This window comes from Prinia subflava, chromosome 15 (assembly GCF_021018805.1).
Source record: "Prinia subflava isolate CZ2003 ecotype Zambia chromosome 15, Cam_Psub_1.2, whole genome shotgun sequence".
NCBI classification, from domain to species: Eukaryota; Metazoa; Chordata; class Aves; order Passeriformes; family Cisticolidae; genus Prinia; species Prinia subflava.
Window position 1 is genome coordinate 9,071,132 of NC_086261.1, and position 26,247 is coordinate 9,097,378.

At 40.9% G+C, this 26,247-nt stretch overlaps 1 protein-coding gene across 4 annotated transcripts in view; it reads right to left on the reverse strand.

Annotated features, from left to right (window-relative positions):
• ADAMTSL3 (ADAMTS like 3) overlaps positions 1-26,247 on the reverse strand; it is a 173,339-nt gene that overhangs the window by 11,325 nt on the left and 135,767 nt on the right. For all 4 annotated transcript variants that reach the window (XR_010082373.1, XM_063412567.1, XM_063412566.1 and 1 more), the window contains exons 17-24: positions 22,851-22,980; positions 21,557-21,749; positions 20,842-21,021; positions 19,924-20,077; positions 14,635-15,715; positions 12,437-12,564; positions 11,956-12,084; positions 1,056-1,238 (exon numbers count right to left, since the gene is read on the reverse strand). Coding sequence is in view for 3 of the 4 variants with exons in the window: in XM_063412567.1 (XP_063268637.1) it covers positions 1,056-1,238; positions 11,956-12,084; positions 12,437-12,564; positions 14,635-15,715; positions 19,924-20,077; positions 20,842-21,021; positions 21,557-21,749; positions 22,851-22,980 (2,178 nt within the window). In the remaining variant the exon portion in view is untranslated. The remainder of the gene's footprint in view (positions 1-1,055; positions 1,239-11,955; positions 12,085-12,436; positions 12,565-14,634; positions 15,716-19,923; positions 20,078-20,841; positions 21,022-21,556; positions 21,750-22,850; positions 22,981-26,247) is intronic.

Genomic DNA, 26,247 nt, shown 5'->3' on the forward strand with positions numbered 1-26,247 from the left:
CCAGAAATCTGATGGGATATTTCAGACAACTCTGAGCCACTGCAATCTGCAAGTCCCGACAGCAGAAGTCCTCCCATTTCACACAGCCAAAAACTTGGAGAATTTGGCCTTTTCCTATCCACTCCAGATTTATTTAAACTAATGTCACATGATGAGGAACAGAAACAAAATTTAGGCTCTTGTGAGCAATCTTCCAGTCACGTCATTATAATAATATTCCTCTCTGGAACATCTGAAGTTTTGATGTACTCGAGGAAAGCAGGAAGGCAGCTTCAGTCACACTCATCCTCACACAGAGGCTCCTGTTATGTCTTCAGAACGTCCTCCTCGACCAACATCCCAGACCCAAACATGCACAACCTGCCCAAGGTGTGTGCCCAGCAAAGGGATCTTTGTGGCAGGACTGCTCACAGGGAGCTGTGCTGCACTTTGCACAGCAAAGGGGTGAGACATCTCATCTCTAGAGCCAAATGATCCATTGCAGTGATTTGCAAGGCATGATTGCATTATACAGAATTACATCATTAATCTACTTACAGCAGAGGTTTTTCTCTACATCTTCTACTCTGAGAGTTCAGAGCTCATAATCAGATTTTTTCCTTTCCACTCCTCTACTTCTATTTGTCTCCATAATTAAGAAAAAAAATGAACATCAAACCCCAAAACCAGCCTTTGCTTTCATTTTCCTGCATTTCCCTGAAGATTTCCTGAATACTCAAGGCTGTCCTGTGTCTCTAGTTGGAAGCACTGGGCCCACTGTAACGTGACAGTGAATTTAATGAATCCTAATGTTTAAGGTGGTTTAAGGGCTGATTATTTGTCACCTGGAAGCAAGAAGATGAAACAACCTTGAAGTCACAAGTCAAACCACCTGTACCCAGATCCACATTAAAGGAAACACAAAACAGAGCACAGATCCAAGGGAGTCAGATATAGTCAAAAATTTCAAGTTTCGAATAAAGTGTTAAATAAGCCCCCAACTATTTTATGGTTAAACTTTGATTATAAATCAGCTGACTTTTGTTATCAGTAAGGAATTCTCATTTAGCACTTACCAGTTACGTGGAGAACAGATGCAGCCTCAGCTTTTCCAAGAGCATTAGTTGCTCTGCAAGTGTATGTTCCTGCATCTCCATAGGAAACATTCCTCAGAAATAAAGAGCCATTCAAAACCAAGGAAGAACTGACTTGTAAAACATCTTTCTTCTTCAACCATGTTACATTTGGTTTGGGAACGCCTTTAAAATGAAAACAATGAAAACATTTCTTGTGAGAGATAAGCCAAAGGGTTTATATTGCTAACTGCTACCATATCATGCAAGAATCCTGACTTCCTTTATCATTTCACAGAGTGTGAAAACCTAAGTAACAACTTTGCAGTAAAACAAGCAGTTTCCACACTCACAAGAAAACCTCTCAGTTGTGAGCCCTATTAATAATTCAGCATCCCACTAAGAATAAAGATCAAAGTTAAGCACTGCAAGCCCAGCTCAAAGATAGCTTTACAGACTGCTACCAGTCCTACAAAAGCAATGTGCTCAATATCTCACTGAAAGATGTGACACCACCAAACCCAGTCAGGAAAAGCTGATGGAAAGAGCTGCACGGTACCTTTTCATTCAATCTGCCTCCCACAATGAAGGAAGGACTGAAGGAAGGAAGGAAGATGAAATTTTTTATCAAAAATTGGGGCAACAATATTTCTCTTGAAGAAAAAAATAGATTAGAAAATACATGTGGCCAATTTGTGCCAAAACAACTGTGACAACTTCTTCAAGTTGCAGATGTGATCTGCACAGCTTATAATGACAGAGGGTGAAGGGAAGGGAACAGAAAGAGGTATTAATAATGAAAAGAGGGGTTCTCTTGTTAAGCAATCTCATTTACTGTGGTACAGAAACCAAAGATCTATCATCATTCCTGCCATAGTGCTTGAACTCTGAGAGCCTCAGCTCTTGCAGACAACCTGTCATTTTCAATTTTAATCAATAAATTATTTTGAACACTTATTTTTAATGAAATTATTTTTCCACTGGCACACTACCAGTGGGAAGACTTTAACTGTTTTATTTTCCTCAAACACTTGCCTTCAAAAAGAAATTCTGCAAGTTGGCAGATCAGACACCTCTGGTTGAGCTGCTGCAGCAGAAATGCTCTTTCCAAGTTCCAAAGTCCTGGGGGAAGTCACTGGGTAAGTTGGCACATGTGGCACATTGAGCAGCCACAAAGGAGCAGGGATGGGACAAGTCACAGATAAAGAAACCTTTCACCTGAGCCCTTTTTTCCACTAAATAAACTGGTCTGTGCTCACTGAGGACTCCTCAACCAGGTTCTGCTACAGGAGCTGACCCGAATGTGGGACATTTGGAAGCTCCAGCCCCAGTGAATGCTAATTCAGTCTCCTCTCCTCACAGATCGTTGTGCAGTATTACTTTACAGATGATGTCTTCATGATGTGGAATGGCCTTTAGGAACAACTTTAACATTTCAATCACGGGCTTAGCACTTCCAATGCACACCTCAAGTTTTTCCTTTGCTGTAATAGGAACCAGACATATTTTTTGGAACCTGCAATTTCACTGAAGGGAAAGCTCCCCCCGCCATTTTGTCTAGAAAGGCAGTGAAGAGAAACACTCTCTGCATAATCACAGGTTTTATTCTAGACAATTTAGCAGCTGTTCTGTGCTTTTAAATTCATGTAAAATTGTGTTTTACTGAATAAAGCTGTGTAAAACACGATCTGCAGAGTGCACAGGGGTCCAAAAACCAGGTTGTTTTTCAAGTTTCTAGAAGAACCTTTATGCCACCGTGTAAAATCCATCTGGAATTAGGATGAGGTCTTGGTTTAAGGGTCTTTTTTCCATTTTACCCAGATTTCTGGCTAAAGTGTATAATTCTCAGACATTTTTCCTTTACAGTGTACTTTCCACAGCCATTCAGGCATATACACTTACTCTGCAGATGGGCTGAGGAGGTGGTGTGAGGATCTGAGCTGTTTCACTCTAAGGCTTGGAGGTTTGCAGCCAGACTACCCTCACTGGCACCAAACCCCAGCAGGCCAATCAGAGCCAAAAAGAAGCCAGAAGCAGCACAGCAGAGATGGGACTGAAGTAAAAAGGTTTAAAGTCAAATTCCACAAAACACAAAAACGTTTGGAATGGCTCAAATTTAAACTTTTAACCTGAGCCTCTATCAAACATCAGCCCAATATCACCTCATGATAGTCCTCCCTCTGCTCTCATGACAGCATTTAGAAATGTAGCTCATTCCCAGGATTTAACTACAGTCAAATATTTTTCTTCCAAATGGTTTATATCCTAGAGCTATCCCAGAAAAATTGCCATGTCTCTATTCTTCTATGTGTGCCTCAATCAAAGACATGTAGAGCCTTTTAAAATGTGAACTGGAGTTCAGTTTGCAGAAGACATCTGCAGAATAGCTTTGCCACTCATTCTGAGTTCAAAACTGGGTATCTGTCACACACCTTAAACTCAAGTTAAAGCAAATGATTCCTCTTTCTTTCTCCAAAGAGCTGTATTTGTTTCTCTTCAGGGAAAACAAGTGAGTAATACCACACACACAAGTAAATCAGGCCATTACTCAAGTGGATAATGTGAGCACACAAACATAAATTGTAGGTCTGAGGAGAAGTGCAGACAGAGCCCTGCAGCACAGGCCAGCAGCCAGTCCAGCTCTCATGCACCAGGAATCCACCCAAGCCATCCTAGGGGTGCTGGCAGCAAGAGATAAAGAGTGTGTGAGGGGGAATCCGTGGAAAAGAAGCAGTTAAACAAAGCACACTAAACCACCACCAGTGCTTTACACAGGGGCATTGCTGTTTCCCAGCAGCTGATGTTACAGGGATCCCTCAGGGTGCACCCATCAAGGGGAGCTGTTTGAGCTCAAAACAGCAGTGGGAATAGTCACAACACTCCTGCACAGTATTTCACCCCAAACTATCAAGGAGTAAGATTTTTATCTAGGAGTTAATTATTATTATGTGAACTGTGTGCTGAGCACCTCTGAGCTGGCCTCTTCACAACCCTTCAAGAGGACCCTTCAAGATTTTGCATTTCATGGTTCCATTTCTTTTTCCAGCCTTTGTATTCCATGGAAACCAATTCACTGAGAGTGAGGCTGGGAAATATTGGACTATGTGCTTAAGCACAACTGGTATTTGCAATCAAGCTCCTCCTCTGACCTCTTCACTGGCTTTTGGTTAGGTTGCCTTTAATAGTATTAAGGAAAATGCTCAGACTGACTCCTGAACTAAGGAAAAAAAAAAGATTGCTTTAGAAAAGAATTCAGGGACCTATTACAGACTGAGTAGAACATGAAGGGAGGAGAAGAGAGGAGGACTCTGCATTCTCTGCAGCCAGGACATGGCTCTATGCCAGAAATCAGGGGAACCCAAAACTGGAGGGCAAAAATGTGATATAAAGCTATCAGAGTTGGGCATCCAGAGAGACATAGTAGAGAAACCACTCAGAAAAAAGGCTGATATCTCCTAATATTCACCATAGAAACAGATTAAAGAAATAAAACTGGAGAAAAAGACATCCCTCTAGTACAGTTCCTTCACATTCTTGGGCAAAGCAGCACATGCATTTCAAGCTCTTCTGGACACCTTCACTTTATGTTCATATGGCCAGTGAAAAATCCTTTTCTGCTGTATTTCTCATGAGAGACATAGTTCTTGTTTATATTTTTTTTTCTTTATTCTTTATTCAGTTCTGGAATTCCTACCAGGAGAAACTCTTACTGTTAGAGGACACTTAGAAAAACTAGTTTTAGGCGTGCATTTCATTTTTTGCTTAGGAGTACCTTGCATAAAACTCCATCTCATTACCCATCACAACCCCAGCACGCAGTCAGCATTAGCACATTTCAGGTGCAAAACCTTCCATCGTGCAGATTTTTGGTGTTTCTTAAGAAATTAGACTCCAAATTTGCTGCTTCTGAGATAAGATTGCCCTGCCCTGCTGGTATGCAGCACTGCACACTGAGCTGAGTCTCATCTAGGGGCTCTTGGGAGAGAGCAGGTAAAATACACAATTCCCACTTTCCTCTTGTGACAAGGCTCTCCCAGTTTCACTGTGAAAAGCACCAATTTTCCTACACAGGAACTGCAGGACAGAGTTTGAGCATACCATCAAAACCTAGAAGAAGTTCAAATTTTTTTTTCTTGGCAAGTAGTTAAGGCCTAAAATCTCTGCTTTACCCTTTAGAACACATGTAAATAAAAACCTAAGACTTTTAAGCAGTTTTCTCATCCAAGTAGAAATTAAACTACGCAAAAATAAGCCAAAACCAAGTTGTTGTTTTCTTTTTACTTTTTTTTTCCTTCCCTTAAAGGAGCTGAAATTACTCTTAAGCTTTGTGACATATATGTAGGACTTCATGGAGGATTTTGTCCTGTACACAAGGTTGAATTTTGCTGCAGAGGCTTGACTCTAGCTTACTTAAAGGTTGATCTACACAGGGACTTTAAATGAACAAAAATAACTTTCACACAGTCTTCAGGAGCCTTTTTTTCTTTACAGAATTGTATCAACAACACTTATAAGCTGAATAATTCCTGATTTGATCCCCAGACAGCAGGAAAAGGGGCAGGAGGAAGAGGGAAGAGATGACCTGTAGCCCTCTTTGTTTCCTTCCTGCACCATCTCCACACAGATGCAGGTGAGGATGAGCCCAAAGATTGAACTCCCCCAAACTGCCAAAGGCTCAGAATCCCTGAGTGCAATAAAGATCCCAGGGATTCAAATGGGAGATCTATCACTAGAACCAGAGAGCAGCAGAATCAAACAATTATATCCTACAGCTCCAAGTCAGGAAATCACTTAGGCACAAGACTAAACCCATCCCTACCAGGGAATACAATTAAACACCTACTTAACATTCAGGATAGCTGGAATTGTCCTCCATGAGCAAAGATGCATTCCTGAACTCAGGCCTTCCTAGTCTTAGAAAAGCCTTGAAAATGCAAATCTTACTCTTGCAACGGATCTAAATCCTCTTAAAAAGTTCTTCTATAGACCTAAGTGGCTATAAAACTTTAAAATTAGTTTAATCTATTTTTCTGACCTCAAACACAGGTTATTTTCCGCTAGCACTGAACCAGCTCTACAATACTCAATGTTCCATGAAAAAAGTCATTTTCCACCATGAGTGGCCCTGGGACAGCAAATGTTATGGAAAAAAACTCTAGCTCCAGATGGGACTCCAAAACACGTGTTTAAAAAAAGAGAAAAAAAGGAATCTGCACTATAGGGTGTCCTTAAAATATTCAGTGTTCAAAAACAAATTTCCTCCAACCTTGAAAGCCCTGTGAAATATTACACACCATAAAAACCTTGGCATACTAACTACTTGCTCTAAAACACTGGATACGTCTTCAGAAATTTTTCCCCCAGCTACGTAGAATCTCATAAAGTATTCTGAGTTTCCCATTCAAGAGCAAGGCAGAACTGTGCTGGCACAAAGCACATTTTGCTGCACTTCACTAGAACTTTACCTTATTGCAGAAGCTAAATTTGCATGTCAGCTTTCAGAGGTAACAATTCTGGGTCAACTATACACCCAGTGAATGTCATCTGATTATTATTTACCCTACACCCACTAACACCTCCAGTGCACCGAGCGTAGCCTACAAAGCAGTTGCTTCCACTGGTACACGTTCATATTTTCTCCAGCAGAAATCTCAAGCTGCCTTTATATTCATCTGAATTACGCTTGGGCAATCAACTTCTAGTGAACCCTAAAAAGCCTAAACCTGCTGCTACTGAAATTACCCCCCTGAATCTTGCCAGCTTCACCAGGAATAGCAGCCCTGAGCAGAGCAGCAGCAGCAGTGCGAGATTCTGGCGCTCGGTGCGATCCCCCACGCGCCCTCTGACACTGCCCCTTCCCTGGCAACCTTCCAAAGCCTTCCAACCTTCCCTCTCCTGCTGCCTACCAGCCACGCAGCAGTCCCTCTTCCTAGGTGGTATCAGCATCTGGCAGGATTTAGGTGTTCCTCCCAACATCTGGCCACCTCCTTAGACAGGTTCCCAAAGCAAGAGCTCTTCCCACCCCACTCTTGCTACGGCTCTGTCAGGTTCTGTTTAGCTCTCTGGCTGTCAAAGAGAGCTTAATCTTTTTTCCAGCTGTAGAAGTTTAAGGCTAATATTTTTCAAAATCAGGCATTTTTAAATAGGGCAACTATATTTAGCAGCTAATGACTGCTGGAGTGAGTTCTGCAGCTGACCCCCACCAAAGGCTCCGTTGGTGTGCATTAGGGCACCTCCACAATTCAGCACTGTTAGCACAGGCTGGTTTACCCAGCTGGTGAAATTATACTTTCATTTTACTGAATAACGGTGCTGCATCACCAGGGACCACACTTTATCACCAGACATTTATCACCATAAAAGTAGATACATACACAAGGACCTCAAAAATATAATTTTATCAGAAATCAAAGCACTATACAAGAATTGCTATCCTGAAGTCCACTTAACTCTGCACTTTCTGTCGAACAATGGGTACCTGGGGATGTGTAGGCAGAGTACAAAAATCATGGCATTTATTGAATAACCATTCCTCAACATACCTTCCTGCCTTCTAGGACCAGAAGCAGCCTTTAGATCATGCCTGTTTCCTCTACTGCTCTTCTCTCTACCTCTTCTAGCTCTATTATATAATTTTTGAGATGAGATCAGCAAGTTGCCAACAGGATTCACCACAGCTTTAAAGAATGGCCAATTTTTATTTCCTATTATTTCATCCATTCCTCTGCCATTAGTTTTGATTTGGACAGCACCCAGCAAGTGTGCTGGTGTTCCATGGAACTGAGAACCATCTCTGACTGTCAGTCCTCAAGGGACAGCCCCATGCACTTGTCTGCCTTTAAGGTTATTTGTTCTATACGTGCATTTATTCCACAAATATCAACTTTGAACATCCTTTGAGCTCATCTAGCTTTTAATTGCTATTTGTGTGATCATCCTGCACTAACTGATCACATTCCTTTTGAGAACTTTTATAAAAATGTTAAGCATCACAAATACCAGAACAGCCTTTGGGGCACTCTACTCTCTTCACTGTAAATTTAACTATTTTTTCCTCTCAGTCATTTAAGCTGGTGCTAACCACTGAAGCAACCTCTTCCTTTACATAATTAAAATTTGTTAAACTTTGCCTAGGCAACTTCTCAACAGCTTTTTGCAAACTGAAGTAGGAAGTAATTGAAATTTTACCTTCCTCTAACACAATCCATCTTAACCCTTCCTGAACCAGGAATTTAAAGGACATTTCTTTTCAAATTAGCAAAGCTGTGAGAGAAAAAAAAAAAAAAAAAAGTAATCAATTTTGTAAACAATCTCAATTTATGGATTTCCTCCCACCTCCCTGAGGCTCTATCTGCCTCAGAAAGCAGTGGAAGGTCCCAGAAATGTGTTTCTATAGAGATCTAGAAGGTACCAATGCCCCAAAAGACACCCAGGGTGTGTTTGGGTGAGGGTGCTTTGGACTGTGCAGTCAGCCTTGCCTGGACCCTCAGCCACACCGCCCATTAGTACTGGCAAAGTACCAGGTACAGACCCCAGGCACAGCCTTCAGCTTAGTTATAGCCAAAGGGATTCAGCTTTCAGGTTCCCAGACTGTTACAAGACACAAAGCAAAGCACAATTCTGAACATCTTTCAGTCCTTCCTGCTTAAGCCTGATCCAAACAAAAACTCTAATGAGGATGCACTTACTTTAAAAAGCATAAGAGCAAAAGATTTTCCTTCTATTATACTAATTAAAAATACTGTCATCCTTCCTCATAAAATAAATCTGTACACACTCCTTTAGATTTTGAAATCTATTATTAATATCCCTTAGAACATACAGAAAACCTAAAAAAAGGAAGAGCCAAAATCCTATGTATTAAACTCCTATATTTCTTCACTCATGCCTTCTAAAGGGGTTAAGCATAGAAGACAAAGAACAGCACCACAGTTACATTTGGAATAGTGTGGGTAAATGAAGCAACAGATGGAAAATCAAAAATCTTCATTTTTCTGGACCTGTTTCAAGTTCCAACACTGACAGCAAGTACTTGATCCACCTTAGTGAAAATTCTGTGCAAAAAGATACAACAGGCTTTGTGTATTTCCCACAATTTTTTATCAGTATGTTATTATTAGGGGGCCAGAATGTACTCGTAGGAATGCAGAATTTGGATGAAGGTGCAGATTCTACTTTTCAAGGCCCGTGTGCCAAGATATTTCAGAGCTGCAAAGAGAACTGTAAACAACCTCAGCTCGGTGTGTTTCACTTCCCTGCTCCCACCAGCAAGGGGCAGACAACGCACATTTTATTCATATTTCCACTTTTCCGTCTATTCCACTTCAACTTAGAACTTTCAAAGTTTTTACAATAAATGGAGTCTGACAGTTTTAGTTTATTTTAGCAATAATCACAAGACGTTTTTTCTGCAAATACAATAAATGTTATCCAAGAGCAATTTGGAGCAATCAGTATTGATATTTATACCATGTGTGTTGATAGAAAAGCTCTTGGCTGTAAGAATGGAATATGAATCTATCCAGAATGTATGAATATCTTCTAACGTATGCTCGTGTGGGAGCTATAAAAGGGAGTTTATTATAATTAGTGGAAAAATAGTCTTGTTATAAATGAAAAAGAGAAAAGAAAGAGATACCATCACTTTGTACAGTTCAGCTAACTTTTCTTATTCTGTTCTTTGATGCCCTTCTGTTTGCTAGGATACACTGGTCTTCAGCAATTCAAAAGGCTTTTTTCAGTCTCAATATGATTTTTGGAGAGAGGTTTTGTGAGAGAAAGGCTTTCAAAAGGATAAAAGAACCAAATCAGCAACAACGAAAAGGAAAAGCTTGTACCCAAAAGGCCAACACTGCACAAAACATTAAACTTAACATCTTCAATAGGTCAATTTCTTTGCAGAAGAAACTACAGATTGAACAACTCTAAAAACATCTTTTAGGTTATTCATTCTACAGAAAAAAACCCTCAGAGGTCACTGCAGCCAAGGAGTTTAAAAGTAATTTAAGAATTCTACTACTGACATGGCACTAATACTCCTCACACACACGGGCACTTTGTTCATGAGATGGTTCTTCATGTGGAGAACTATTTTGGGGGCTAGCAGGAGCCCCAAGGACCAGATGTGACACCAGTGAGAAATCTGCATGAGTGATGTCTGTGTAGAAGGATCCTGAATGAGCTCCTGGCAGGACATGGAGAATGCAAAGACTTCTCCAGTGATGTTTCCCTCAGTGAAGCTCCCAGGGCAAACACATCCTCTGCAGAGCAGTCAGGAGCAAGGGCAGTGAGGAAGAGGAGCTGCAGATCCCATCAAGGTCTCCCTGACTCTACAAGAAGGGCTCTCTTATCATTACTTTTGCAGGTCTCATCATTCACATCATGTTTTACCAGCATTCACAACAAAGTTCTCACCCTCCTACACTGCAAATGGACATATTTTTGGGTCCCACCTATCAGACAAACATATCAGCATAAGGTGCTATTAAATTCAGTCTTCTGAAGTCAGAGGTTTATTACTTTCCACTAAGGAAAGGAGAACAGGAAAACTCTGCTTACATCATTGCAAAAGTTTTTCTGCTTCTAGACTTAGTGACATTTTAAGACACGCAAGCTCTATTTTATTCACAAACAGTAATACTTACTTCCTTGGCAATGACAGGAAATAAAGCAATTAGATAAATCATTTTCTAAGTCAACACTGGTGTCTCAGCATAACTAAAGTTTGGCTCACCGATATATACAATTCTAAAGCATTTGGAAATCTACAGTCCCATGTGAAAATATTAATTTATATTTAAATTGCTAACTGCTTACCCATCCTAACAATATTAATATTAACAGTGTGACACGAACTCTCTGCTGAATTTGAGATGTAGGTCAGTTATACATGGAGTTGCCAAACCCTAGCTGGAAAATATTACTTCATCAAAGAATTAGCCTTGGTACAACGGTGAATAGCAGAGCCACATGTCCTAATATATGTCAGCCTGGCGCCACCATTGTATGCAGAGCTATTTGCATATATATATTTCTATCACTACCCTGGTTCAGTATCAACACCCTCTGATATGTATTTCCCAGCACATAAATGGGAGCAGCAAACTGGCTGCTCTGAGGTCGTTCTCTGCACTCACTTGCAGCGTTCGTGGTTATTTGCACTTTCACACATCATCTTCACAAAAGGCTGAGCTCAGCTTATTAAATGTTTGACAGAATATTGCTGCTGTGACTGAAATCTTACGCTTTAAACTTCACAGGCAGCAATGGGAAGATTAAAAAGAAAATAACTACCTTTCCAGCAAAGGGTTAGAAAATAAAATGAAGCTGTGAACTGCTTAATGCAAGTTAATTCTGATTAACATAATTCCTCCTCCACAGATGTTGAGCTAGAAAATATCTATATTCTCTCAAAGCTCGGCACTTTTCTTTGTCTCCTCACTGCAGCTGCAGACTGATGAATCTAGAAGGTGAGTTTACTTCACCATAAGGTTTAAAGTTCTATTAGGCTGTGGCTGGAGATTTCATTTTCAGTTTTAACAATAGTCTAGACAGATGTGCATCTCCAACAGGGATAAGGAAATTTCTTTGATGAGCAAGTCAGCTGGCCATGCTCACTATTGCAGAAAGATAGCCTTGCACCCTGGTGGGCTTTAAGCTCTGCAGTAGAGCCCTAGACCACTTCTAGGAAAGAAAGCCCATTTAAAGGAAACCCTGAACACACAGATGTGTATGTAAATGGAAGTGACAGACAGAAAATAAATAGGACTGGTGTGGGTGACACGCCTAATAAAAAAAGACTAATGATCAATGATTTTCTGCCTTCACTGGTAATTTACTTCAAGATATAAGGTAAATTTCTGATTCCAACATTACAAGAAACGTCAGTGTGGTTCTTACTCACCTTTCACTGGACATTCAATCAAAACATTTCCTCCGATTCTTGCCACGATTGTGCCTCCAACAACTGCTGAGAAACTGCTGCCTTCCAGATTTGTCATATTTAACACAGAGGACAAGATGACAGGCACCTCTTTGAAATTAAAGGGATAGTAAGTTTTAAAAGCTTTATTTAACTTCTAAACACAGATCTTGTATTTAAACTCATCATGTTTGGAATAGAATTCATTCTGCAAAGAAAGCAGCAGCCACAAAAGACAGGTGGGACAGATACAGGCAGGCTGAGTTCACACCTGTTGTGGTTTTAGAGCAACAGGACTGTCATACTGCTGCCTATTATATCAGGCAGAGTTGCATGGGTTGCCAATAAAAGAAACTGTTTCCCATTGCAGTGGGTGTTTATACACATATATTAATACACACGTGTGTGTACATGTGTATGTGTGTGTATAAAAGCCTGACTCTGTGCAATGTCACTGTTTTACCTGCACGCAACAGCAGTGATGTCTCCATATCAAAACCAGAGTCATTAACAACCAGGCATCCATAGGTACCAAGTTCCTTTTGAGTAGGATTCTGAATCTGCACTTTTCCAGTGGTGTCCAGGATCACCCTGCACAATAATCAAGGAAATACAGGGTTACTACCCTGGGACAAACCCAGCTGAGTCCCCTTGCAAGAGTTACAGATACAGCAGCAAAGCTCCTTTTTAGGCGTTTGCAGCTCCAGAGCAGCACAGGCAGGCACAGCTCTGCCTCCTCTGTGGTGACAGAAGGGGAGCACTCAGGGATGCACACAGGGAGGATTCAGATCTCCTGCTCCTACAGGGCTGTGTCCTACTTGCAGCCCTTTAAAGGACAGTGTGTTTGCTACCACAAACCAGGATCCCCTGGAAACAAAAGTGTGAATAAATCAGAATACCACAATTAAAAGTATTACGCTTGGCAAGAAATTGATCTCTCCAGAGCAACTTGGTTTTCAGCAGGACTGGGGAATTCACAAATCTATGGCCTGATCTGACTTTCAAATTACTATGGGGTTGGGGTTGTTGAGGCTCTTTTTTTTAAATTTAATATCACCATTGAAGCTAAAATCTTCCACCAAAACCTCACCAGTGTCTTGAATATCTTGCCTATCCTCCAAGGGGCAAGGTATTAAAGACAACATCACAGGCCCGGGAAGAGGCTGAAAATAAAACAACTTTTCTCCTCTGTTACCCTTCTCAGCACTAAGTTACATGGCTCAGCACATCCCAAAAACCTGCAGCTGATGTTTTCCCACACTCAGTACATTTACATAATAGATTAACAAAAAATGATATTAAAAATACTTGTGTCTCAACAAAACAAACCACTTCATGCATGGCTCAAGTACAAGTACATTATCCTTTACAAACCCAAAATATAAAGACCATTTACCTCCTCACACTCTTTCAGGTGCAATGCTATTGACAATGCTATTGACATCACTTTTGGGTCCCCACACATATGTATGAATTTGTGTATAAGAAACCTTACTGGGAAAAAAAATTAGGAAATAAACCTACTTTGTTAATATATGCCTTAAGTGCAATAATATCATTCTGGGCTAAAATTAGGAAGCAAACATACTCATGAATAAACAAAACACCACCATGTTCACAAAAATCAAAGTATCACTTGCTACAAATTAATGGAAAATTATGCGCATTTCACAAAATAAATATAACTCGTGGGAGCTACATGGTTCCAAAAACATTTGCACTTTTTAAAATGGCTTAGTTTGGGTGTCTCTCCTTTAATTGATAGCCCTGCAGAAGTATATTTTTCTTGGCAGTGCATTTAATCAGTTAAATATGTTGAGAAATATCCAAAAGCACCTTTATCATTTCAAAACCAGTTTTTTCATTACTCAAGAGCTAGCTATAATTCCAAGAGGCTCACACACAAAGTTAATGTTAATATTACCAGGTGAGCTTCTAATTTATCAGCACTGAAGTAGAAGTATTTGCTCAGTCTTGAGCAAATATCTGATTGTAACAGCTTGCTGTACTCATTTGTCAGCTCTCAAATATGATGGTAATACAGGTTCTTTATTATTTTCATTTTCTCTGTCCTCAACAGAAATATTTTAAAGTACTGAAAAACATCCATAAAAGCTCACATTTTTCTTTTTCAAGTGAAATTATGCAGCTCCAGTAATACCTAAATAGTGTGTTGAAGAATGGTGAGGGTACCAGTGATATTTTCCCTTTGTTAAAATGAGTAAGAGCTAAGATTTCTTTTCATCTATACTATGGCAGATGTTTTTAATGTGTTCCCACTGTATTTAGTATCTGAATGAATCCAATAGCCTCTCTAATTTGAGGGTAAATCTGCTCTTTTTCTGACAAGCTGTAATGATTAAAGCACATCAAAAAATACAGCCAGGACATCCAAAACACTTCACCTTATAAAAATAGTCAATCCTCCTATGTAGTATCCTGGAAATGGCCAAATACTTGGATGTCAGTAAAGCCAAACAACGTGAGAGACACTTGAAAGAATAAAAATAAATTGCTTAACCAAAATGATGGAAGGCCCAGTGGCCATGCTTATCTCATTTTTACAACAGTATGTTCTAATATTGCACAGCAGGGTGGATTTTTTCCGTCGATAGCAACATAATAAGTCATTCAAAAGTAAAAGAGAAGCTATTTACTTACTTAGCAGAGGCTTTTAATGTCTCGCCATCTTTTGTCCAAGTATATTTCACTTCACTAATACCAGCTGTTTCACACAGGAGATTGACAGCATGAGTATTCTTGGTCAGAAAAACTGTATTTCCAATCCGTACAGTTACTGTTTTGTTGAAGGAAACTTGAGGAATTTCCTTTTGCCTCATAATAACTGGAACCTTCTGGTCAAACATTAACTTATCAACCGCTTTTGTGCTGAAACGTTCAGATTCGTTTGGCGATTTGCCCGTGAGTTTTGAGGCAACTTTCTCATCCTGGGCCCCCTTCCATTTTTCAGTAGCTGGTTGTGGAGGCCTGGATAATTCAGCAATCAAGTGGTAGATGAGCTGGGAGGCCAAGTCATCGCTGACCTCTCCATCCTCAATGAGCTGACTCATGTTGCGCACGAGCCCCTCGAAGTGCGCGGTGTCCATGCTGTAGGCGCCCCGCAGAGCCGCCGCCTCCAGGCGCTTGTCCCGGAGCTGGTGGGAGCTGAAGCCCTCTGCTGAATTGCTCCCCAGGCTGCCAAGGCCCCGCAGCAGCGGCTCATCATTCACTTGCCTGTCACCCAGGTAGAGCTCGTTCTTCTTGCTCCACGCCTGCCACATTTTGCTGACCTTGTGCCACTTGGCCCCGAGGCTGCTGGCCTCGTTGTGGTCGGGGTGGGCGCCCCGGCTGGGCGGCCCTGGGGGCGCCGGCGGCTCCAGGAGCCGGTTGTCGGCCCCGATGAGTTTGAGCACGAAGGCTTCCTGCGCGGGGCCCGCGATGCACCGGTACACACCGATGTCCCTGGCTTCCAGACAGTGGATCTTCAGCGAGCCCGACTTAGTGATGCCAAGCCTTTTGGACTTCTGTAAGTGCTGTCCGTCCTTCTCCCAGCGGATAAGGGACTTCTGGAACCTTCGCACGGGGCACTTAATTACCACAGATGTTTTTGGGAGTAGGTAGGCTCGGCTTCCTATGGTAAAATTGATGCGCTTCTCTGTCCTCGTCTGAATATAGACTCGGTGAACGCTGACAATCTGAGGTCCGTGGGCAGAGAACTTTGCTGGAAGCTTGGGCTTGATCTCTGCAAGAAAACAAAGTGTTGAAAAGCATCTAGTCATTGGCAGTCATGCTTACAAAATCTGCTTTTCACAGAATGCTTGAAAGAGCTTTTCCTGACTTTGTTCGAGTCAGACTGCAACACACAGAGCTTTTATCTGAGTCACAAAAATGCAAAAATATGAACAACATGAAACCATAACATTCCCTTGCTTCGGCCAAGAATTCTATTGCTTCTTCCCCAAATCTCCTAACAATAAAAGGATACAGACAACATAAACCTATGTGAAGGACGTAGATAGTGCACACATATATGAAAGGATATATATATATGTATTATATATTGCTCCATATATATGTTCCTATCACAGTTATATTTCCTACTGCTGCCTCAGAAAGGCTAGGCACGTTGGAAATGAAAAAACTGAATTAAAAAAAATGTGAACACATTATCACTTTCCCCACATTTGAGCACTGTTGAGTGCAGTATGACCTAAACAAAACAAAATCTATCCAAAATGTAAGGCTTCCCTCGACTCTTATTTAAAATGTTGGCTGGCTCTGCTGGTTGCCTGAGTCAAGCCAAACTGATACAGCACAGGAGGTGAAAGAAACAGTCAGTGAAGACACAGTACATGCAACAGGCAAAGCCACCCTGTAATCACAGGCTGAGCGTAATTCATTAGAGTTGAAAGATGAGTTGCTGACAGTGTTGTGCCAAGAAAGTAGAGAGGGAAGGGAGGAAAGAGAGAAATAAGGCATCATTTTGAGAGGGTGAATATAGTGATCAGATGAATTGATAAAAGCAGGCAACAACAGCGTAAAGCTCCGTGCAGGCTGGGTATAGAGGCACTGGGTATTACAAAGCTCCTCCTGCACTGAACTGCAGGCACCTGGATGCTGGAAGGTTTCTCGGGCGCTGCCTGGATGAACAGCACCAGGGGCAGGTTCTCCCAGCAGAGGAAAGGGTTGTGTTTCCCAGCAGAGCTGCAGTGTTTGGGGTGCCGCTGCGCTGGCTCACGGCAGCAGCAGCCCTGCTGCGATCCACAGAGCTCACCTGGCCGAGAGCACCGCGCAGGGGGGAACAAAAGGACACGAAACCCCCGAGCCTGTCCATGCCAGGTGGAACTTTCCCTCTTCATAGGGAAGATTATTCATCCCTTATTCCGAATTCGGGAATCAGGGATGCTGGTGCCAGGAAAGAGCACGGCTGTGTTTGGTGACCCAGTGATTTGGTGCGTGACAGAGAGCAAAGTCAGCCGGCAGAGCTGATGAGCCAGGAAAGGGACACACAGATCACAGCACTCTTCAGCCCGCCTGAAGCTGAAATCAGTACTGCTTTTCCACTTGGGAGGTACATAAATAAAAATGCAGCTACACTGATGGCACACAAATGATACCCAAAAAGCTGCATATGCATGTGCTCCAAATATGCTGTGAAGAAATAGGTGAAAAGCTAAATGCTTCAAGCATTCAATAAGTGTGTTCACTAGAGGAACTACACCCCGGAGTGCGTTCTTATGCTTATAAAACAAAATGGTTATTTTCAATGTTTTGGGTAATGAGTTCAGACCTGTGGGGATATCATGGTTTCATAATTACACAGCTTTCAAATTGGGATTTGTTATCCAGATACAAGGTTCCCTCAACCATTTCACATGGTACAACAATTAAATTGTTTTAGGCACTCCGTTTACTAAAATTATTGAAGTAGCATCCTGTTTTTAATAAGTTATTGGGCCCCAAATATTTATTTTCAGGGAAGCGTTCCAGTATTATATCTTCCATTTCCAAAATCCAACTTACAGACACAGTAAGTGTAACTTTAAACACACAAATTAAAATACTTCAGGCTGTGGTCTGTTTACACTAGTTATTCCAACTTAGAATTAAACCCAGTGCATACTTATAAATATGTTAACAAGTCTCATCTATTTCATTTCTTTAAAAAAGACAGACCACTAACTCTCATTAGCAGCTCAACACTAAAGGGTGTGTGTGTGTTTTTACTGGTGACTGGTGAGCAAGGCTGAGAGTGAAACAAAGTTCAGAGCTGTGGATGGCAGGCCATATAAACATGTAAGGTCATATGAATGTATGAGGCCACATAAGCATGAATTCTCCAGATCCTTCCTGGGTCCTGTCACTCAGTCTTGCAGCTGCTGAGGTAATGGACTGCTTGGGAGAGTAAAGGTAAATCTCAAGGAATATGTGCTGGAGCCATTGGACCTCATTATCACCTGATACAAATCCATCTGCATCTGTGACCTGTAATGGTCCTGAACAGCTTCAGCTGGGCTGCAGATCCTGGTGACCTCAGGGCTAGACTGGTGTTATTTCCTATTTCTCACAGCCCCGAGTCAGGAATGTTTCTACTTAATAAGCACTACTAAGTCAGAAAACAGCTATGATTACCAGTCTCAGGGTAAAAGATCAAGTCTAAAATGACTCAGCATTGCCATGAGACGGTAAAAAAGGCACTCATCTGAGCCACAGAAGCACGACCTTGAGGAGGGAGATTTAGAAACTGCTCTCTAGGGCAAGAACCCCCAACAGCATTCACACCATGCTGCTCCTCACCCATCCACATCACTCCTTGCCCTACAGCCACGCTGCTTTTACCTCCTACTCAGTCCCCCTTCAAGGCAGCCTCATCCCATAGCTGCAGGAGGAGGAGATGCCTCTCCTGCATGTTCCTGGGAATCCAAACCTGCTGCTGTCCCAGCCCTGGCTCCTTCTGCATGACCCAAACTACAGCCATGGACCAGCCTCACACCTTCCCCCGCCCTCCTGCTGCACTGTGGCAGAATCACCAGGCAGATCTGAGCTGCAGAGGCTTCCTTGCTCCAAAGGGTGGTGAAAATGGAGGGAGAGGACAGTGATTGTCTTTATGAGTTTGATCTGCACCCATTCTGGTGCTCCCTCTGCACCCTGTGTGCTGCTCTCTAGGCACTGTCCTGGAAGCTGACATGCTAACATTAATATCAGTCTGAGCTAAGCAATTTGCAAACCAGTTCCACTGCCATTCAACTATCCACAATTAATTAAATTCAGATAGATATGCAGCTCAAAATATTTTATTAAACCTTATGCCAAGGACATTCCTGAAAGTCCACGGGGCTTTATTTAAGTGGAGTTTTGAACCTCAGGATTTTGGCATGTTAATCTGAAATGCAGGCCAGGAAAAGAAGTTTCATATTATGTATGAATCAGTAATTATTCTATTTCTTATTTTGTTTTGTGAATAATATCTAAAAAAAAGCTTCAAAATGTATAAAGTAGCTATTTCTTCACAACACTATGAGTTGGGTCAAAACATGGCCATGTCTGACCTGTGATCAGAACCAGGCCATTGATAAAGGCTTTTTGTTTTCCCCCAGCTCAGAACTAAAAGCTCTTTTTTTTTCCCCCTGGTCTTCTCAGCACTCTGCTCCCCAAACCTGCAAACCAATACTCTCCTCTATAAAGGAAGGGTTCAGACATAAGGAACCTGTATTTAGAGCTGCCTATTCTAAATTAGCTTATGTACATAGGATAATACATATCAGAGAGGTTTTTCCATAGCTGTTAAACTCACAATTACTGCAACTACCATTAGTATCATAACTCAATTGTGCCCAAATTGTACAATTTCCATAGAGAATCCTTCTGAAAAGATTCTTATATAGAAAATAATAAAACATCATATTTTTTTAGTGTCTGTACTGTTACCACTCCCTGTACAATTAACGAGGCCAGGACTCTAATTTTTACAAGGAAAGATAGAAATTATACCTAAAATTATCACTGGCACAGAGTTTCAGGTTTTGAATTCCACCATGTTAAGCAAAATGTCCAGTGTAATATAAATGTACAGTGAAAAGAAAAGGCAGCAGAACTGGATTCTTATCTTTTCTAATGTCCTTTGTAATTTATGTTAAATTTATGAATGCTTCTTTTTTTCCCAGTTGAAATAATGTAAATGATAAAGGAGAAATCAGATCAAATTGTGCATAAGAGTGAGGGTGAGAGGTATGTACCATAATATATATTCAAAAACTCTTCTTGAGATCATAACCTTTGTTAAAATTAAAACCAATCCTGTTGTTACTGGTGTAATAATTATGACATTCAGTTTGTGCCAAGTTATGTTGTGATAGGATAGGTAGATGAGTGAATTAATGTTCCTACAGATTTCTCTTTATAAATAGATCATTCAAATCAGCAAGGAACCAGATAAAGTCACATACTTACTGTTGCAGGCATTCATCTGACAAGACCTTACAAGCAGTGAAGGAGACAGACCACTACACATCGATCCATTTAATGTGACATATTGGCCCTTTGCTGTTAGGTTTTGGCAGGCAAGTTTCCTTCTCTGGATTCCAACACCACAGCTTACTGAGCACTGTAAAAGGAAGCATGCAGTCAAGCTAGACTGGGGGCTCCACACCACACATGTTAATTTTAAGCTAGTTCGTTTTGTAGTAGTTTTTGTTTGGTTTTTTGTGTGGTTTTGTTTTTTTTTTTTTTTTTTTCTGAGAGAGTACACACTCTCTACTTCTTAGGAATCCCTGTGTTATGTAGTTGCTAGACTCTAACATTAGTTATTAAACTGTCTCCAGTTTTCCAGTAAGAATATAAGACAGTTTTACCAGCAAGCCAATCATGAACTAAAAATAACGACAGCATTAATGGCCAGCCATGGGCAAAACAGAGCACTGAGATCTGGTACCTGACAGAAACAATTCAGGAGGTTCTAAACAGTCACTGGCAAGTTTCTCAACCCCCTCTCTCAGGTTGTATTGCATGAAACTGTAATTGCAGCTTCTAAATTCAATTTTCTAAATCATTTTGAATGGGAGTGGTAGCAAGCTTGCATTAAACAGGAAAGGAGGAGGATGTATTCCAGAATAATGCAAAGATTTGCTTTTTGGAAGCTGTACCATGAAATCATTGATAGCTAAACGTGTCTGCATGCAATGTCCTTCAGTGGCTGAAGCACTGCCCAGGAAGGGGGGCTGTCATCAGTCTGGCTGCAGGCAGGGATGCACAGTTTAGTTCAGTACATGCCTTGTGACAGCTCCAGACAGCTCATCCACCCAGGCAGAAATCTTTAGAGCTTTTGTTGCAATGGAGGGGTTTGGTTCAACATTATTGAGGTTTGCTCACCTTGGACCATTCTCCAAAGACCAGCTGAGGAGGACAATCAACTTTTGCACAAGCTTTACTAGTTGGCAATTTGGGTTCCTGGCAGGTGCCATCAGGGTGTTTCAGGAAACTTCCATCTGTCAGCAGCTGCTTACAGGACACCCTGCGGGTCTGAATCCCTCCTCCACAGCTACGTGAACACTAAGGAGGAGAAGAATTAAATACAGCATTTACACCTGCATGGACATCCGGGCTCTTGAAAAATGACATCTACTTTCAGTGAAAAATCAAGCAGCATGGAAAATTCATCTGTTAAAATATTTAATGTATTAGAGATGGGGAGAACTGGAGTTCAAATGTCAAACATACCACCTGAATGCATGGAAGCAGTAGAAATCTTAGAGAAAATCATGCATCTCATACATATATCTGTGTCCCTCACCAGTTAATACATAAAAAAGGAAAGAAAGGAAGGGAAGAGGGTTTAGAGAGCATAGGGAGAAAGATGATGCGTGCAATAACACGTATCCAGCCTTCTGAAATCGTATCAAGGATTTCCACCTTATCCTGTGACTGCCCATTGGCACAGGAGTCTAAAGCAGAGTCTTTGGGTTAGTTTGTCCTAGTGATGGAAGCTGAAATCACTCAGAAGGTCGGGAGCTGCCTTCCATGATGGCGAGTTTCACGTCCCTGGCCAGAGGAACACATTTAAACTCTTTCTGTGACCCAGCCATACCTGTTGCCATTCCTCAGCGTGCCAGGCAGGGGGACAGTCGATCTGGTTGCAGGCTTGTACAGAACGAGGCTTGGGGTCTTTGCACAGGGGGGCAGCAGGAGCAGAGTCCCCGGGCTGCCGGCAGGACACGTCCCTTGTCTGGATCCCCACCCCGCAGGGCGCCGAGCAGCGGCTCCAGGGGCCGCTCTGCCACCTGCCCCAGAAACAGCCACAAGATCTTTAGAGACCAGAAACAGCCACAAGATCACCTTCAGAGACTGCCCTCAGCCTGGGGAAGGAGCATCTTATCCAAACAGAGCCCAGCAAACAGCACAGCTGCAGGCAGAGCTACTGATCAATGGCTAAAACACACCTTTGGTTTGGCTGGAGCACAAAGGTATGAATTGGATTTATAAACTTGCAGGTAACGAGCAAGTGCAGAACGTATTAACAACAAAGCAATAAACAATCATTTTCACACAGATTTTACTCCGGTATTTACCTTCTGAGTGGTTCTCTTAAAACCAGCCTGTTGGCAACCTGCTAATGTTTACATTGATAAATGTAAATATGTAAATAGATCTTTCTTATATTTATAAGACTTTCTTTAAATGTGTATATGTTTTCTATAAAACATCCTGTTCCTGTTAACTTCTTCCCTACATTTAGCAAGAGCAGGTTTCTGCAAACACATAGAAACAATTTTCAAAGGATCTGGGATGTCAGAGATCAGAAATGGGTAAATAAGTCAGCACACATCAAAATTTCACATACGGCCCTTTCAAGTGACCAAATGACCTAGGGGTTTTCTTGGATTTAGACTGGGTTTGTTCTTTACTCAGAATCTCCAAATAAACGTAAGAAATATGTGGGGCTACTAAAGAAGCATTAAAGTAAGGTGCCTTTAAATTATAATTTCATTTTGTTTTCATTCAGCAAAGATAAAAAGCAAATATTCTCAGCTTTTTTGTGAAATATTCTTGAAATTTTCTTTATACCATATATATATATATATATATATATACATAAAAGAGTTAAGGCTCTTTTTCCAACTCTGGCAGATATTCAGCATGGAACAGATTTATTTCAGAAAACGTCCCCTATTTCATCAGTGAGATATGAAGAGTGGAAAAGGAGTGAACAAGACCAAAAAAACACCCTAATCCCAAAACCTTGTTGAAAACAGAAGTAGTGAAATTCCATCCCCAAAGCATGACCACAGCCCTGCAATCTGAACCCTTTCTGAGAAAGCCAATGTTTATTTAAGCCCCATTAACCCTTCCTTTGCCAGCACAATTCCATTATTGCAGGGTACCTCGGGGGGCAGAGCTTCGTGTTGCAGGTCCGAGTCATCGGGGGTGGCCTCTTGGAATTGTCACACAGGGTCTCGTTGACACCTTGTTTTGTGTCTACGTGCAGACACTTGGCAATGGCTTCCTGTGTGCCTGCATTCAAAAGGAAAACGCCCATGAAACAGTGAAGATGGAATAGATTCCTGTAAAGCTTGCTCTTGATTAATGCTCAGCAAAAAAGCACTGAATTAGATAGCAGGCTTAAAGGTAGCGTCTCAAGCAAAAAGGAATGCAGAGACAGTTTACGTATTTAATACTCAGAAGATACTTTTGAATTGTATCTTAACTTTACTTCTGTGATATTTAAAAGTCTTGATTTGTCATTCTACTGCTCAGAAAACCAATAAAAACCCTTCTTTTTCTGTCAAACTACTACCAGAGGCTGCATCTACTGGTTCTGTAATGATCCTAAACCATGACCTCCATTGCCAAAATTGAGGTACAAGTGATTCCTTCTCACTTACCTTGCCTTTAATAAAGAGCTAAAGATCTGCAAAAATTCTTATAAAAATGCAGAGAACTTGCAAAGCTATAGTCAGGAGAAACCTCCTATGTTTAGTCAGCCATTCTCAGTGGCCAAGAGATGCAATGGTTTTGCTGAAGGCAGCAAATCCAACCCAGCCTAGAGCTTTCCTCACTCGTTACCATTCTTGGCACCTTCTGATCTGCAGCTCTTGCTACCTGGATCTTATTACTAAAGCATGGAAGATTAGTAATGCTCAAATTTCTATGAGCAAAATGAAAAGTAATATAAGTTTCCTTTAGAACAAGACAGCTCAGTGAATACACATTCAGTGAACTACTTCTATTTTAAACTTCTGCAATTATCCAATTTTATATATCATATATTTTACTATGAAAGCCTTGCTCAGTTTCAAAGCTCACTCACATGCACATAAAATACAAGGTGGTTGTGATGTGCCTGGGGGATTCTGTGTATCTGGGATGTTCTGTACAAGCAATGCTAATGATTCCAATCCTATAGAACTAAAGAGCTGAAATCATAAAATACCTTTATTGTTTCCAGGTAAAAATGGCTCTTGAAGAGTTATAGTTTCATAGAGTTTAAATTCCTTTCCTTCTTATCTTTCACTTATCTTCAGTGATGTTGCAAGGACACTGCTGACCACCAGCCATTCAGGTGGGCTGGAATACCTGACACAGGAAGTTCCACCTCCAGGCCAATATTTCTCTCCTATATACTGTGATTTTTTTTCATAAACCAAAGATGTCTCCTCCATCTATAAACAATTTTGACTCAGTCCAGTGTATCAGCCAGTCCAGGCCACAACCCCATTTGAGCCAGTCCAGCTACTTCAGACACCTCAGTCAGGGTAAAGCAGTAGCGATTTTCAGAATAACACAGATTCTGATTTCTTTTAGGCTCTCTGGTACACCTCGAGATCCCCTCTGGGACTCATTTGCAGTTCAGAAAGACCTTGTTATATAAATGTTTTGACTACATCTACAAAGTGATGAATTTTTATAGAACAAAAGACCTGACCTTAAATATGATTGACAACCTATTCAGTTCTCTTGTATCAAAGTATTGATAATTCCATAACATAGAACATGCACATCATGGGAAAACTATTCTAATAGTCAGGCTGAGAATAAATATTTAACAAAAAATACCATAACTGTAGTACAGACATGAAAATGCCCAAAGTTGACAAAACAATAAATATGTTTTTTGTTATAGAAGTAGGGCAATCAAAACCCTTCTTTCCAGTTAATCCTCATGTGTTTAACAGGAGCAGGTTCCCTTTTCCCTCACCTAGAAAATGCACATATGACTGTCTGCAGGAGGGAATGAAGCATTTAGAGCTGGGTTCTGACAGAAACAGACAAGTAATCAAATCCATACCAAGCATCCATATAATCTATATTTTAGGCCATAATCTACCCTATGGCACCAAGATTTACCTTTGCTGACCTCCCTGTGCTGCTGTGAGAAAAATGTGCTTCAAGGTGATGCTGCTGCTCTGGAACAGGTTGCAACACAAAGAATCATCTTAATATCTCCCACAAAGGAGGGGAACGAAATGAAATTCCCCTCAGACCATCTAAATTGGCAATAATGTCATGAGAACTTTTATCTTGGTGTTATGTAAGCTGAATTGGCCAGCCAAATGAACAAAAGGCATGTCATACCAGGTGATGGGGTCTGACTGCAAATTGCCACCTGGAGTTCATTAAGTTGTTCCTGCCTTGCAGCAGGACCTGCGGAGCTTTAATCACATTAAGAGAAGAAAATGTTGATATGTGGTGTGTTTTTCATTTGACTGAAGTACAGTGTGCAAACTGCATTAGCAATTCTTCCCCACAGGGGCCTCAATGAAAGAAAACTTGCACTCTGTTTTGATGCTGTAAGTACAAAATGGATACTAAAGAGTTGTTAAAAACCTACCACGAAGTTACTTCCTGTTCCTTCGTTCTCAGTTCAAGAACTCTATTCAATAAATAACTGCACTTAATTGATGTTTAATTTGCTTGAACTTAACTGTCAAAATGTCTTCACAATTAATCAGATTTCTCACCCCAAACTATAATTTTCCATTAGCTGGGAACTTCAATCACTGATAAACTTATCCTATGTCGATTGGAAAATGGAAAAATCTATTATTCAAACAAGCAAAGTTTTATATGTATGACTTTCTTGGCTTATAATATAAACATAGTAGATAATTTAACTAAAACATTATGTATGCAGCAGGGAGCATTAAGTATTTTTACAGTAATCTGATGCACTATTGTAGTAATTACCCTACTATTCAGTGAAATAGAATATTTTCTATTTTAACCCAGATTCAAACCACATACATTTACATACTTTTACAATCTTTTCTGTGCGATGAAATATACAGTGCTTGAAGCTGTGTTAAAAGATGAAAATGCTTGAATTAAGCCCAGAATTTCTGTTCCTGCATTTTTAAAGTATCAAGAAAATGGGGGTGGAAAGCTGCTGTGCAAACATTGAGAAAGTGGATCTGTTCTCTATACCTGGAAGAAGAAGGACATTTATTTTCAGCAGATGCTCTCCGTTTGGTGGCTTCTTGAAAATACGTCCTGTAAGCTGAAAATAACTCAGAAGAAATGCCAAATTCTACATGGCCTTGAGCCTCTCTGTGCATCAATTTTATACTTCTGTAAGAGAGTGAACAACATCTGCAGCCAATGAAGCAAATGATACGAGTGACCAGTTATCAAGGTGACTCCAACACGAGCTGAGAGCAAATTCTCTCAGCTTTATATGTGAGTCTCTGAATGGTCATTGTTTTTCTTAGAGCCCTTGAATTTGGCTAGCATCCATTAATATTCTAAGAATCTCAGGTTTCTCATAAATAAAATGGTAAACTT